This window comes from Oncorhynchus gorbuscha, unplaced genomic scaffold (assembly GCF_021184085.1).
Source record: "Oncorhynchus gorbuscha isolate QuinsamMale2020 ecotype Even-year unplaced genomic scaffold, OgorEven_v1.0 Un_scaffold_3642, whole genome shotgun sequence".
Classification (NCBI taxonomy): Eukaryota; Metazoa; Chordata; class Actinopteri; order Salmoniformes; family Salmonidae; genus Oncorhynchus; species Oncorhynchus gorbuscha.
Window position 1 is genome coordinate 13210 of NW_025747835.1, and position 15883 is coordinate 29092.

Genomic DNA, 15883 nt, shown 5'->3' on the forward strand with positions numbered 1-15883 from the left:
CCAGGACAGACCAGAGTTTCAACCTCTCCAGGACAGACCAGAGTTTCAACCTCTCCAGGACAGACCAGAGTTTCAACCTCTCCAGGACAGACCAGAGTTTCAACCTCTCCAGGACAGACCAGAGTTTCAACCTCTCCAGGACAGACCAGAGTTTCAACCTCTCCAGGACAGACCAGAGTTTCAACCTCTCCAGGACAGACCAGAGTTTCAACCTCTCCAGGACGGACCAGAGTTTCAACCTCTCCAGGACAGACCAGAGTTTCAACCTCTCCAGGACAGACCAGAGTTTCAACCTCTCCAGGACAGACCAGAGTTTCAACCTCTCTAGGACAGACCAGAGTTTCGACCTCTCCAGGACAGACCAGAGTTTCAACCTCTCCAGGACAGACCAGAGTTTCAACCTCTCTAGGACAGACCAGAGTTTCAACATTCCCAGAACAGACCAGAGTTTCAACCTCTCCAGGACAGACCAGAGTTTCAACCTCTCCAGGACAGAACAGAGTTTCAACCTCTCCAGGACAGACCAGAGTTTCAACCTCTCCAGGACAGACCAGAGTTTCAACCTCTCCAGGACAGACCAGAGTTTCAACCTCTCCAGGACAGACCAGAGTTTCAACCTCTCCAGGACAGACCAGAGTTTCAACCTCTCCAGGACAGACCAGAGTTTCAACCTCTCCAGGACAGACCAGAGTTTCAACCTCTCCAGGACAGACCAGAGTTTCAACCTCTCCGGGACAGACCAGAGTTTCAACCTCAAGCAGCCTGTCTTCTCGTCTCTGTTGAAGGTAATGAGAGTGCATTACTGTGCTCCCTATTGGATGAGAGAAGCTGAGAACATGTGTTACTGTGCTCCCTATTGGATGAGAGAAGCTGAGAACATGTGTTACTGCGCTCCCTATTGGATGAGAGAAGCTGAGAACATGTGTTACTGCGCTCCCTATTGGATGAGAGAAGCTGAGAACATGTGTTACTGCGCTCCCTATTGGATGAGAGAAGCTGAGAACATGTGTTACTGCGCTCCCTATTGGATGAGAGAAGCTGAGAACAAGTGTTACTGCACTCCCTATTGGATGAGAGAAGCTGAGAACATGTGTTACTGCGCTCCCTATTGGATGAGAGAAGCTGAGAACATGTGTTACTGCGCTCCCTATTGGATGAGAGAAGCTGAGAACATGTGTTACTGCGCTCCCTATTGGATGAGAGAAGCTGAGAACATGTGTTACTGCGCTCCCTATTGGATGAGAGAAGCTGAGAACATGTGTTACTGTGCTCCCTATTGGATGAGAGAAGCTGAGAACATGTGTTCCTGTGCTCCCTATTGGATGAGAGAAGCTGAGAACACGTGTTACTGTGCTCTAGGGTTGTTGTGTTAGACAGACAGACCATATGGCATCATTCACCGGATGCTGGTGGCAAGACAAAATCAGAGAGGCAATGAGGTCCTTTATCTACTTCCCCAGAGCCAGAGGAACTAGTGGATACCATTTGTATGTCTCTGTGTCCAGTATGAAGGAAGTTAGAGGTAGATTCGCGAGCCAATGCTAACTAGCGTTAGCGCGACGGTAACGCTAGTTCGCAGTAGCACTAGTGCTCGTTAGCAACTTCCCTTAAACTGCACACAGAGACATAGAAATGGTGTCCGCGAGTTCATCAGACTCTGGGGAAGTAGATAAAGGACCTCAATGCCAAAATCCCAAAAGTATCCCTTTAAAGAGCTACAGATCTATAGTTTCACCTGTCTTTAGACTAGGAGCTACAGGGCTAATGTTTCACCTCTATTTAAACTAGGAGCTACAGGGCTAATGTTTCACCTGTCTTTAAACTAGGAGCTACAGGGCTAATGTTTCACCTGTCTTTAAACTAGGAGCTACAGGGCTAATGTTTCACCTGTCTTTAAACTAGGAGCTACAGGGCTAATGTTTCACCTCTATTTAAACTAGGAGCTACAGGGCTAATGTTTCACCTGTCTTTAAACTAGGAGCTACAGGGCTAATGTTTCACCTGTCTTTAAACTAGGAGCTACAGGGCTAATGTTTCACCTGTCTTTAAACTAGGAGCTACAGGGCTAATGTTTCACCTGTCTTTAAACTAGGAGCTACAGGGCTAATGTTTCACCTCTATTTAAACTAGGAGTTACAGGGCTAATTTTTCACCTGTCTTTAAACTAGGAGCTACAGGGCTAATGTTTCACCTGTCTTTAAACTAGGAGCTACAGGGCTAATGTTTCACCTGTCTTTAAACTAGGAGCTACAGGGCTAATGTTTCACCTGTCTTTAAACTAGGAGCTACAGGGCTAATGTTTCACCTGTCTTTAAACTAGGAGCTACAGGGCTAATGTTTCACCTGTCTTTAAACTAGGAGCTACAGGGCTAATGTTTCACCTCTATTTAAACTAGGAGCTACAGGGCTAATGTTTCACCTCTATTTAAACAAGGAGCTACAGGGCTAATGTTTCACCTCTATTTAAACAAGGAGCTACAGATCTATAGTTTCACCTCTATTTAAACTAGGAGCTACAGGGCTAATGTTTCACCTCTATTTAAACTAGGAGCTACAGGGCTAATGTTTCACCTCTATTTAAACTAGGAGCTACAGATCTATAGTTTCACCTGTCTTTAAACTAGGAGCTACAGGGCTAATGTTTCACCTCTATTTAAACTAGGAGCTACAGGGCTAATGTTTCACCTCTATTTAAACTAGGAGCTACAGGGCTAATGTTTCACCTCTATTTAAACTAGGAGCTACAGGGCTAATGTTTCACCTCTATTTAAACTAGGAGCTACAGGGCTAATGTTTCACCTCTATTTAAACTAGGAGCTACAGGGCTAATGTTTCACCTCTATTTAAACTAGGAGCTACAGGGCTAATGTTTCACCTCTATTTAAACTAGGAGCTACAGGGCTAATGTTTCACCTCTATTTAAACTAGGAGCTACAGGGCTAATGTTTCACCTCTATTTAAACTAGGAGCTACAGGGCTAATGTTTCACCTCTATTTAAACTAGGAGGTACAGGGCTAATGTTTCACCTCTATTTAAACTAGGAGCTACAGGGCTAATGTTTCACCTGTCTTTAAACTAGGAGCTACAGGGCTAATGTTTCACCTGTCTTTAAACTAGGAGCTACAGGGCTAATGTTTCACCTGTCTTTAAACTAGGAGCTACAGGGCTAATGTTTCACCTGTCTTTAAACTAGGAGCTACAGGGCTAATGTTTCACCTGTCTTTAAACTAGGAGCTACAGGGCTAATGTTTCACCTGTCTTTAAACTAGGAGCTACAGGGCTAATGTTTCACCTGTCTTTAAACTAGGAGCTACAGGGCTAATGTTTCACCTGTCTTTAAACTAGGAGCTACAGGGCTAATGTTTCACCTGTCTTTAAACTAGGAGCTACAGCGCTAATGTTTCACCTGTCTTTAAACTAGGAGCTACAGGGCTAATGTTTCACCTGTCTTTAAACTAGGAGCTACAGGGCTAATGTTTCACCTGTCTTTAAACTAGGAGCTACAGGGCTAATGTTTCACCTGTCTTTAAACTAGGAGCTACAGGGCTAATGTTTCACCTCTATTTAAACTAGGAGCTACAGGGCTAATGTTTCACCTGTCTTTAAACTAGGAGCTACAGGGCTAATGTTTCACCTCTATTTAAACTAGGAGCTACAGGGCTGTTTCACCTGTCTTTAAACTAGGAGCTACAGGGCTAATGTTTCACCTCTATTTAAACTAGGAGCTACAGGGCTAATGTTTCACCTGTCTTTAAACTAGGAGCTACAGGGCTAATGTTTCACCTGTCTTTAAACTAGGAGCTACAGGGCTAATGTTTCACCTCTATTTAAACTAGGAGCTACAGGGCTAATGTTTCACCTGTCTTTAAACTAGGAGCTACAGGGCTAATGTTTCACCTCTATTTAAACTAGGAGCTACAGGGCTGTTTCACCTGTCTTTAAACTAGGAGCTACAGGGCTAATGTTTCACCTCTATTTAAACTAGGAGCTACAGGGCTAATGTTTAATGTTTCAGATGTCTTTAATTAAGGATCCGCCACTTTTTTTCCCATTTTCTCCTAAAATGACAAACCCAAATCTAACTGCCTGTAGCTCAGGACATGAAGCAAGGATACGCATATTCTTGGAAAGGAAACACGTTGACGTTAGTGGACATGTGAAAGGAATGTAGGAGAATATAACACAATAGATCTGTTGAAAGAGAATACAAAGAAAAAAAACAACCGTTGTTTTGTATGTTTTTTTACCGTCATCTTTGAAATGCAAGAGAAAGGCCATAATGTATTATTCCAGCCCAAGTGCAATTTAGATCTTGGCCACTAGATGGCAGCGGTGTATGTGCAAAGTTTTAGACTGATATATTGAACCATTGCAGTGCTGTTCAAAATGTTGTATCAAGACTGCCCAAATGTGCCTAATTTGTTTATTAATAACTTTTCATGTTCAACATTGTGCACTCTCCTCAAACAATAGCATGGTATCATTTCACTGTAATAGCTACTGTAAATTGGACAGTGCATTTAGATGAAAAATAATTAAAGTTTTCTGCCAATATCAGACATGTCTATGTCCTGGGAAATGTTCTTGTTACTTACAACCTCATGCTAATCGCATTAGCCTACGTTAGCTCAACCGTCCCGTGGCCGGGACACCGATCCCAACGAAGTGTTAAACTAGGAGCTACAGAGCTATTGTTTCAGCTCTCTTTAAACCACTGACTAGTCACAAAGCAAAAGTCCTTACACAGAGACTACAGTACCGGAGCTACTGTTAACCTTCACCTTCACACACACACACACACACACACACACACACACACACACACACACACACACACACACACACACACACACACACACACACACACACACACACACACACACACACACACACACACACACACACACACACACACACACACACACACACCTCTGTCTCTATTTGACGGTTTTAAAGGGGGGCAGCTGGCTGTAGCACAGCAGGTAGGCCTCTAGCATACAGCTGGGTTGGAGCTGGGGTCCCTTCAGGGAGACTGGGAATACAGGGTGGTCCTCAACTGAACACAGTCCCCTCCTCGTTTCAACACCTCCATTGAAGCCAAGAGGAAGTCATTGAAGGCAGATTTAAACGTTGGGAGGATTGTAAAGAACCGCTTTTCTGGCCTCAACGTATAGCAGCGGCACCCCTAACCCCAATTACACCTCTAACTTAACACCCCCTAACCCCAATTACACCTCTAATTTAACACCCCCTCACCCCTCTAACATCTATAACACAACAAGTAAACAGGTACTGTAAAAGGATTCATCTAAAGGTAGCTAACCAGGTCTCTACTTCACTGTGATTAATCTAAAGGTAGCTAACCAGGTCTCTACTTCACTGTGATTAATCTAAAGATAGCTAACCAGGTCTCTACTTCACTGTGATTAATCTAAAGGTAGCTAACCAGGTCTCTACTTCACTGTGATTAATCTAAAGGTAGCTAACCAGGTCTCTACTTCACTGGGATGAATCTAAGGGTAGCTAATCAGGTCTCTACTTCAATGGGATTACATATAAGGGTAGCTAACCAGGTCTCTACTTCACTGGGATGAATCTAAGGGTAGCTAATCAGGTCTCTTCTTCACTGGGATAAGTATAAGGGTAGCTAATCAGGTCTCTACTTCACTGGGATAAGTATAAGGGTAGCTAATCAGGTCTCTACTTCACTGGGATAAGTATAAGGGTAGCTAATCAGGTCTCTACTTCACTGTGATAAGTATAAGGGTAGCTAACCAGGTCTCTTCTTCACTGGGATAAGTATAAGGGTAGCTAACCAGGTCTCTACTTCGTTGTGCCAAAGATGCTAGAACAACAAATGTGAAGTTAGCCGAGTGGAATTGTGGAATCGGTGTTGGTGTGTGGATAGAACGCTGCTGTTTCCAGGACAGCAGTGTGGTAATCAGAAGTATTGTCTTACCGTAGGTAATCTCTCCGACAGAGGATGAGGTTGGCTTTGGTATAGAGCGTGGAGCCCACCTCTCCCAGCCTGCAGTCACAACAGGCACACTTGAGACAGTCCTCGTGCCAGTATTTATCCAGGGCCTTGAGCAGATATCGGTCCTTAATCTTCCGGTTGCAGCCGGCACAGCCCTTGGCTTGGTGTCCGGCTGGACGGAGAGCATTTGTATACCTGGGAGGAGAAGAGGAGAAAGATGTCAGAGCGACGAAGAACAATGAACAATGAACACTTTGAACAGTGTCTCTGTCGCATGCTGGAAGGTGGCCACCTGAATACCCGGAGGGGTGGAGGAGAAGAGCACATTAGACCAGTGAAAACCAACAGGGATGATGCTATGCTAACTCTGGGTTCTCAGATAATGCTATGCTAACTCTGGGTACTCAGATAATGCTATGCTAACTCTGGGTTCTCAGATAATGCTATGCTAACTCTTAGTTCTCAGATAATGCGAAACTCTTAGTTCTCAGATAATGCTATGCTAACTCTTAGTTCTCAGACAATGCTATGCTAACTCTTAGTTCTCAGATAGTGCTATGCTAACTCTTAGTTCTCGGATAATGCTATGCTAACTCTTAGTTCAGATAATGCTAACTCTTAGTTCTGAGATGATGCTATGCTAACTCTTAGTTCTGAGATGATGCTATGCTAACTCTTAGTGCTCAGATAATGCTAACTTGATAGTGGTCAAGAGAAACAGCTCCACTGATATACATTGGGGGACATTATGAGCAAATATGTAGAGAAAAACACCGTGTAGACTTCCATTCTTAACACAACACACACACAAAGATACATACATGAAGCCATCGGTCCAAAAGTCATTCCTACAAATCTCCTCTCTCTCTCTCTGTCTCTCTCTGTCTCTCTCTGTCTGTCTCTCTCTCTCTCTCTCTCTCTCTCTCTCTCTCTCTCTCTCTCTCTGTCTCTCTCTGTCTGTCTCTCTCTCTCTCTCTCTCTCTCTCTCTCTGTCTCTCTCTCTCTGTCTCTCTCTCTCTCTCTCTCTCTCTCTCTCTCTCCTCTCTCTCCCCCTCTCTCTCTCTCTCTCTCTCTCTCTCTCCCCTCTCTCTCTCTCTCTCTCTCTCTCTCTCTCTCTCTCTCTCTCTCTCTCTCTCTCTCTCTCTCTCTCTCTCTCTCTCTCTCTCTCTCTCTAGTGGGACAGGGAGTGGTCTAAGTAGTGCAGGTTTCTGGGTATTGTTAGGGGTCCACACGGGCGTGAAGCGGCTTTGTTGAGGTTGCGAGGGGGGCCCATACTAGCCCCCAATTAGTATTCTAGCTCCAACCTGAGGAGGGGAGCCCACCCCCGCTTCCCTTTGTTACCCCCTATTTACCACACACACACACACACACACACACACACACACACACACACACACACACACACACACACACACACACACACACACACACACACACACACACACACACACACACACACACACACACACACACACACACACACACACACACACACACTCACTCTATAAGTTCCTCTTTCAGCTGTGTCCAAGGCTGAGATTTCAATGTATGTGTTATTCCCATAAAGAGTGAAGGACTGTGTTATTCCCGTAAAGAGTGAAGGACTGGTTAAATGTATGTGTTATTCCCGTAAAGAGTGAAGGACTGTGTTATTCCCGTAAAGAGTGAAGGACTGTGTTATTCCCATAAAGAGTGAAGGACTGTGTTATTCCCGTAAAGAGTGAAACCCTGTGTTATTCCCATAAAGAGTGAAGGACTGTGTTATTCCCGCAAAGAGTGAAGGACTGTGTTATTCCCGTAAAGAGTGAAGGACTGTGTTATTCTGTAAAGAGTGAAACCCTGTGTTATTCCCGTAAAGAGTGAAGGACTGTGTTATTCCCGTAAAGAGTGAAGTGCTGTGTTATTCCCGTAAAGAGTGAAGGACTGTGTTATTCCCGTAAAGAGTGAAGGACTGTGTTATTCCCGTAAAGAGTGAAGGACTTTGTGTTATTCCTGTGAAGAGTGAAGGACTGTGTTATTCCCGTAACACTAGGCTACCTGCCTCGAACCACTAGGCCACCTGCCTCTAACCACTAGACCACCTGCCTCTAACCACTAGGCTACGCTGCCTCTAACCACTAGGCTACCTGCCTCTAACCACTAGGTTACCTGCCTCTAACCGCTAGGCTACCTGCCTCTAACCACTAGGCTACCTGCCTCTAACCACTAGGCTACCTGCCTCTAACCACTAGGCTACCTGCCTCTAACCACTAGGCTACGCTGCCTCTAACCACTAGGCCACCTGCCTCTAACCACTAGGCTACCTGCCTCTAACCACTAGGCCACCTGCCTCTAACCACTAGGCTACCTGCCTCTAACCACTAGGTTACCTGCCTCTAACCGCTAGGCTACCTGCCTCTAACCACTAGGCTACCTGCCTCTAACCACTAGGCTACCTGCCTCTAACCACTAGGCTACCTGCCTCTAACCACTAGGCTACGCTGCCTCTAACCACTAGGCCACCTGCCTCTAACCACTAGGCTACCTGCCTCTAACCACTAGGCCACCTGCCTCTAACCACTAGGCTACCTGCCTCTAACCACTAGGCTACCTGCCTCTAACCACTAGGCTGCCTGCCTCTAACCACTAGGCTACCTGCCTCTAACCACTAGGCTACCCTGCCTCTAACCACTAGGCTACCCTGCCTCTAACCACTAGGCTACCTGCCTCTAACCACTAGGCTACCTGCCTCTAACCACTAGACTACCTGCCTCTAACCACTAGGCTACCTGCCTCTAACCACTAGGCTACCTGCCTCTAACCACTAGGCTACCTGCCTCTAACCACTAGGCTACCTGCCTCTAACCACTAGGCCCCCACAATAGTGACTAGAGCTTTTCCTGACAGCTCTCATTCAGATCCTATTCAAATGAATGTTTTTTTTTAAATCAGAGGGGGAGAGAACGCCATCAAACGGGTTCCGCCGTAATGAGAGACGCCCCCCCCCCCCATTTTCTGTCTGTTGTGTGTTGAACTGCTGATCTGCTAATTGGCCTGATTGAGTTGAGTGAGGGCTCTGCTCCCGTTGTTTAACACCACTCATCCGCACACAGCCCCGTCTCATCCCCGTCACAGCCCCGTCTCATCCCCGTCTCATCCCGTCACAGCCCCGTCTCATCCCCGTCACAGCCCCATCTCATCCCCGTCACAGCCCTGTCTCATCCCCGTCTCATCCCCGTCTCATCCCCGTCACAGCCCCGTCTCATCCCTGTCACATCCCTGTCACATCCCTGTCACATCCCCGTTTCATCCCTGTCACATCCCCGTCACAGCCCCGTCTCATCCCCGTCACAGCCCCGTCTCATCCCCGTCACAGCCCCGTCTCATCCCTGTCACATCCCTGTCACATCCCCGTCTCATCCCCGTCACAGCCCCGTCTCATCCCGTCTCATCCCCACTCAGCCCCGTCTCATCCCCGTCTCATCCCCGTCTCATCCCTAGTCTCATCCCCTTCTCATCCCCGTCTCATCCCCGTCTCATCCGCACACAGCCCCGTCTCATCCCTAGTCTCATCCCCGTCTCATCCCTAGTCTCATCCCCTTCTCATCCCCGTCTCATCCCCGTCTCATCCGCACACAGCCCCGTCTCATCCCTAGTCTCATCCCGTCACAGCCCTGTCTCATCCCCGTCTCATCCCCGTCTCATCCTCGTCTCATCCCCGTCTCATCCCCGTCTCATCCCTGTCTCATCCTCGTCTCATCCCCGTCTCATCCCCGTCTCATCCTCGTCTCATCCCCGTCTCATCCCCGTCTCATCCCAGTCTCATCCCTAGTCTCATCCCCGTCTCATCCCCGTCTCATCCCTAGTCTCATCCCCATCTCATCCCCGTCACAGCCCCGTCTCATCCCTAGTCTCATCCCTAGTCTCATCCCCATCTCATCCCCGTCTCATCCCCGTCTCATCCCCGTCTCATCCCTAGTCTCATCCCCGTCTCATCCCTAGCCTCATCCCCGTCTCATCCGCACACAGCCCCGTCTCATCCCTAGTCTCATCCCGTCACATCCCGTCACAGCCCTGTCTCATCCCCGTCTCATCCTCGTCTCATCCCCGTCTCATCCCCGTCTCATCCCCGTCTCATCCTCGTCTCATCCCCGTCTCATCCCAGTCTCATCCCTAGTCTCATCCCTGTCTCATCCCTGTCTCATCCCTAGTCTCATCCCCATCTCATCCCTGTCTCATCCCCGTCACAGCCCCGTCTCATCCCCGTCTCATCCCTAGTCTCATCCCCGTCACAGCCCTGTCTCATCCTCGTCTAATCCCCGTCTCATCCCCGTCACAGCCCCTTCTCATCCCCGTCTCATCCCCGTCTCATCCCTGTCTCATCCTCGTCTCATCCCCGTCTCATCCCCGTCTCATCCTCGTCTCATCCCCGTCTCATCCCAGTCTCATCCCTAGTCTCATCCCCGTCTCATCCCCGTCTCATCCCTAGTCTCATCCCCATCTCATCCCCGTCACAGCCCCGTCTCATCCCCGTCTCATCCCTAGTCTCATCCCTAGTCTCATCCCCATCTCATCCCCGTCTCATCCCCGTCACAGCCCCGTCTCATCCCCGTCTCATCCCTAGTCTCATCCCCGTCTCATCCCTAGCCTCATCCCCGTCTCATCCGCACACAGCCCCGTCTCATCCCTAGTCTCATCCCGTCACAGCCCTGTCTCATCCCCGTCTCATCCCCGTCTCATCCTCGTCTCATCCCCGTCTCATCCCCGTCTCATCCCCGTCTCATCCTCGTCTCATCCCCGTCTCATCCCAGTCTCATCCCTAGTCTCATCCCTGTCTCATCCCTGTCTCATCCCTAGTCTCATCCCCATCTCATCCCTGTCTCATCCCCGTCACAGCCCCGTCTCATCCCCGTCTCATCCCTAGTCTCATCCCCGTCACAGCCCTGTCTCATCCTCGTCTAATCCCCGTCTCATCCCCGTCACAGCCCCTTCTCATCCCCGTCACAGCCCCTTCTCTTAACCCCCGTCACAGCCCCTTCTCATCCTCGTCTCATCCCCGTCTCATCCCCGTCTCATCCCCGTCTCATCCCCGTCTCATCCTCATTTGCACAACAAAGTCACCGCTCCTCTTAACCAATCAAACATCCCAAAGAAGTAAGAGGTTTGACTCCCTGGTCTCCTCTCCCCTCCTCATAGGTTTAGAGAAGTAAGAGGTTTGACTCCCTGGTCTCACCTCCTCATAGGTTTAGAGAAGTAAGAGGTTTGACTCCCAGGTCTCACCTCCTCATAGGTTTAGAGAAGTAAGAGGTTTGACTCCCAGGTCTCCTCTCCTCATAGGTTTAGAGAAGTAACAGTTTTGACTCCCTGGTCTCCCCTCCTCATAGGTTTAGAGAAGTAAGAGTTTTGACTCCCCGGTCTCCTCTCCTCATAGGTTTAGAGAATAGGTTTGACTCCCAGGTCTCCTCTCCTCATAGGTTTAGAGAAGTAAGAGTTTTGACTCCCCGGTCTCCTCTCCTCTCCTCATAGATTTAGAGAAGTAAGAGTTTTGACTCCCCGGTCTCCTCTCCTCATAGGTTTAGAGAAGTAAAAGGTTTGACTCCCTGATCTCCTCTCCTCATAGGTTTAGAGAAGTAAGAGTTTTGACTCCCCGGTCTCCTCTCCTCATAGGTTTAGAGAAGTAAGAGGTTTGACTCCCAGGTCTCCTCTCCTTATAGGTTTAGAGAAGTAAGAGTTTTGACTCCCCGGTCTCAACCGCTCATAGGTTTAGAGAAGTAAGAGTTTTGACTCCCAGGTCTCCTCTCCTTATAGGTTTAGAGAAGTAAGAGTTTTGACTCCCAGGTCTCCTCTCCTTATAGGTTTAGAGAAGTAAGAGGTTTGACTCCCTGGTCTCACCTCCTCATAGGTTTAGAGAAGTAAGAGGTTTGACTCCCAGGTCTCCTCTCCTCATAGGTTTAGAGAAGTAAGAGGTTTGACTCCCTGGTCTCCTCTCCTCATATGTTTAGAGAAGTAAGAGGTTTGACTCCCTGGTCTCCCCTCCTCATAGGTTTAGAGAAGAGGTTTTACTCCCAGGTCTCCTCTCCTCATAGGTTTAGAGAAGTAAGAGGTTTGACTCCCAGGTCTCCTCTCCTCATAGGTTTAGAGAAGTAAGAGGTTTGACTCCCAGGTCTCCTCTCCTCATAGGTTTAGAGAAGTAAGAGGTTTGACTCCCTGGTCTCCCCTCCTCATAGGTTTAGAGAAGAGGTTTGACTCCCAGGTCTCCTCTCCTCATAGGTTTAGAGAAGTAAGAGGTTTGACTCCCAGGTCTCCTCTCCTCATAGGTTTAGAGAAGTAAGAGGTTTGACTCCCTGGTCTCACCTCCTCATAGGTTTAGAGAAGTAAGAGGTTTGACTCCCAGGTCTCCTCTCCTCATAGGTTTAGAGAAGTAAGAGGTTTGACTCCCTGGTCTCCTCTCCTCATATGTTTAGAGAAGTAAGAGGTTTGACTCCCAGGTCTCCTCTCCTCATAGGTTTAGAGAAGTAAGAGGTTTGACTCCCAGGTCTCCTCTCCTCATAGGTTTAGAGAAGTAAGAGGTTTGACTCCCAGGTCTCCTCTCCTCATAGGTTTAGAGAAGTAAGAGGTTTGACTCCCAGGTCTCCTCTCCTCATAGGTTTAGAGAAGTAAGAGGTTTGACTCCCTGGTCTCCCCTCCTCATAGGTTTAGAGAAGAGGTTTGACTCCCAGGTCTCCTCTCCTCATAGGTTTAGAGAAGTAAGAGGTTTGACTCCCAGGTCTCCTCTCCTCATAGGTTTAGAGAAGTAAGAGGTTTGACTCCCTGGTCTCCCCTCCTCTTTGGTTTAGGACCCCGTTGGAATTGATTCCCCACATGATGACTCTCTCAAAGCAACAGAAGAGCTGTTAAAATGACGTCGGGAAAGCTACAGAATAACAGAATATGAATTTTCCATAAACGGAAGGAAATTACAGCTGCTTTCTGGGACCTAAATGTATTTGTTTATTTCTATAGACCCACTTTTAACACACACTTTTAAATTTTTTATTTACAGTTGTTTCCACATAATTTATTTAAAAAACGACCGTTGAACCGACGTGGAATAGACGGTGAATTAACGTCTGTGCCCAGTGGGTGTAGGCTCAATCATTCGACTGCTGTAGCATTGCCTCCTCTGCCTCTTGTCCTTGTAGGACAGAGAGACTAATGGCACACACATCACAGACTACGGTAACCTATTCCTGTGTGTCACAGTATCCCCCCCTCCCAAATAACAACAACAACAATAACCGGAGGTAAAATGTTATCTGCTGCCTGACACGCCGAGGCGACGAGAGAGAGAGAGAGAGACAGAGAGAGAGAGAGAGACAGAGAGAGAGAGAGACAGAGAGACAGAGAGAGAGAGAGAGCAAACAGCAAAGAGACAATTTGATCCCCCCCTTTTTTCAACCGCATCACTGCTGCGCGACACCGAGATGCTGTGACATTTTCACCCGGTTATCGGTTTAATTACGGTTGTCATGGCAGCAGAGTGCTCGGTAAAAGGCTGCTAAAGGAGAAATCATTTTTTTTTTTGTTGATGCAGCTCACAACACGACGACAGAATAAAAAACACACAGAGAGAACAGGAAGAGAAGAGAGAGAGAGAGAGAGAGAGAGAGAGAGAGAGAGAGAGAGAGAGAGAGAGAGAGAGAGATGGGATGGTAAATTCGTAGCCTTCAAAACGATGTGTTACATTGTAAATGTAATTTTTATTTTTTATTTTTCTTCTCCTATCAATCTCTATTGACTGATGAGATTAGATAGACTAAACAGTGAACAGGCTATGTTGCTGCAGCGCGGATAGATAGACTCCGCATGCAGGACGACTACACCGTAATCAGACAGACTGAAACACTGTTTAACTTCTCGGCTCCGCGCATCACATAGAAACAACAATGAATAACGGCACGGAGCCACGCATTTACAAAACACAACCCAAACCTGGCCGCAGAACAATATGACGCAAAGAAACCTCTTTCTCTTACCGAAACTTTTCTCCCCTTTCTGCATTTGTTGACCCTCGTCGGGAGCCCGAACCACCATGCAACAAGAGATCGGTCCGAACCCAGAATCCTAAATTCACCCGATGGATGGATGATCTCGCTATAATGGCCAAGTGAGCAATCAGCCAGCTGTATGCACGCACGTTCCGTTTTCTCACCGAGGGTGGCTATCTTTTGTTATGTGTAACAATCCCACCTCGTCCGCGCGCACGAACACAGAATGGGGGGGGGAAAAAAGGAGCGAGAGAGAGAATCACGGGTCCGCTATCACCCAGCGCCACACGGTGATGTAAAACCGCGTTTGTCACAACAGTGCTCGACTATGAAATGAAATCGTCCAGGCAGCACACAGTCGCAGGGTGCTTGGCGAGTGACAGGCAAGCGAACAAAATGACAGCAGATGACAAAGGCATATGCTTCCCCCCCTTCGCGGCGCCCTAATCTCCTAACATAAACCCATCGTGCTCTGCGTTCGTACTGCCAGTCTATACCCCAGGGATCATCAACTACATTCAGTCACAGGACGATGTTGTCTTGCGCAGATGATCAGGGAGCCGAAATATAATTACAAATCATTTGTAGACTGTAAATTGACCGCAAGAAAACCCAAAACAGATTAAAGTATTTGTCCCCCCCAAAAAATAAAAAATAAAACCTTACAATTGTATAGACCAGATATCTCTCGCTCTCTCTATTTTACATGGGAATACTTTGGAACAGATTTACTAAATTAAAATGACTTGGAGCTGATTTGCTGGTGGCTTTTTTTGTGTGTCTTTTATGTCCAACAATTGTTTAGAACATGTTGATGAGAGGGGGAAATAAAAATCACTACCCGGGCCAAATTCGGCCCGCAGGCCGCCAGTTGGGGATCTCTGCTAAAACCTTTTTTTTTTCTCAGCGGGATGTAGTTTTTCAGTGCACATACAGAAGAACCCTTCTAGTAATGAGAGTCTGAGGCTATGTCAGACCAGCATGACGAAGAGAATGCAGTGGCATCTATCCGACATATTTCATAAAGATTCATCAAATCAAATAAAATCCCAAATGACATTTTCTATTTTCACCTTGTTTACATTTCAGAATAATCCATATTACAACGGTCCTTCCATGTGTCGATCTAAAAGAGAAATCTAGATTATTTGATGATCTTTTACAAAAAGGTAGACCACAATGGCCAAACACCTCATTGGACAGACACACCTGAAAAAGGGTGCCACGTCCCAAAAGCCACAACATGGCTTTATAGTGATGAAATGTTACCAAAATAAAATAAAAAAAATTAAAAACAAATAATACAAATACAAATCATCAAGGAACAAACAAGATGATAACAGGTCATTACCGGATAGAGGCAGATCGTCAAGGAACAAACAAGATGATAACAGGTCATTACCGGATAGAGGCAGATCGTCAAGGAACAAACAAGATGATAACAGGTCATTACCGGATAGAGGCAGATCGTCAAGGAACAAACAAGATGATAACAGGTCATTACCGGATAGAGGCAGATCGTCAAGGAACAAACAAGATGATAACAGGTCATTACCGGATAGAGGCAGATCGTCAAGGAACAAACAAGATGATAACAGGTCATTACCGGATAGAGGCAGATCGTCAAGGAACAAACAAGATGATAACAGGTCATTACCGGATAGAGGCAGATCGTCAAGGAACAAACAAGATGATAACAGGTCATTACCGGATAGAGGCAGATCGTCAAGGAACAAACAAGATGATAACAGGTCATTACCGGATAGAGGCAGATCGTCAAGGAACAAACAAGATGATAACAGGTCATTACCGGATAGAGGCAGATCGTCAAGGAACAAACAAGATGATAACAGGTCATTACCGGATAGAGGCAGATCGTCAAGGAACAAACAAGATGAT

At 47.0% G+C, this 15883-nt stretch overlaps 1 protein-coding gene across 1 annotated transcript; it reads right to left on the bottom strand.

Annotated features, from left to right (window-relative positions):
• Positions 1-1584: 1584 nt before the first annotated feature.
• Positions 1585-14211, bottom strand: LOC124028025 (LIM domain only protein 3-like). The gene is given in 4 exon segments (XM_046340190.1): positions 1585-1612; positions 5961-6135; positions 6138-6173; positions 13973-14211. Coding segments are annotated over 4 exon segments (297 nt in total). The 5' UTR covers positions 14031-14211.
• Positions 14212-15883: the final 1672 nt, after the last annotated feature.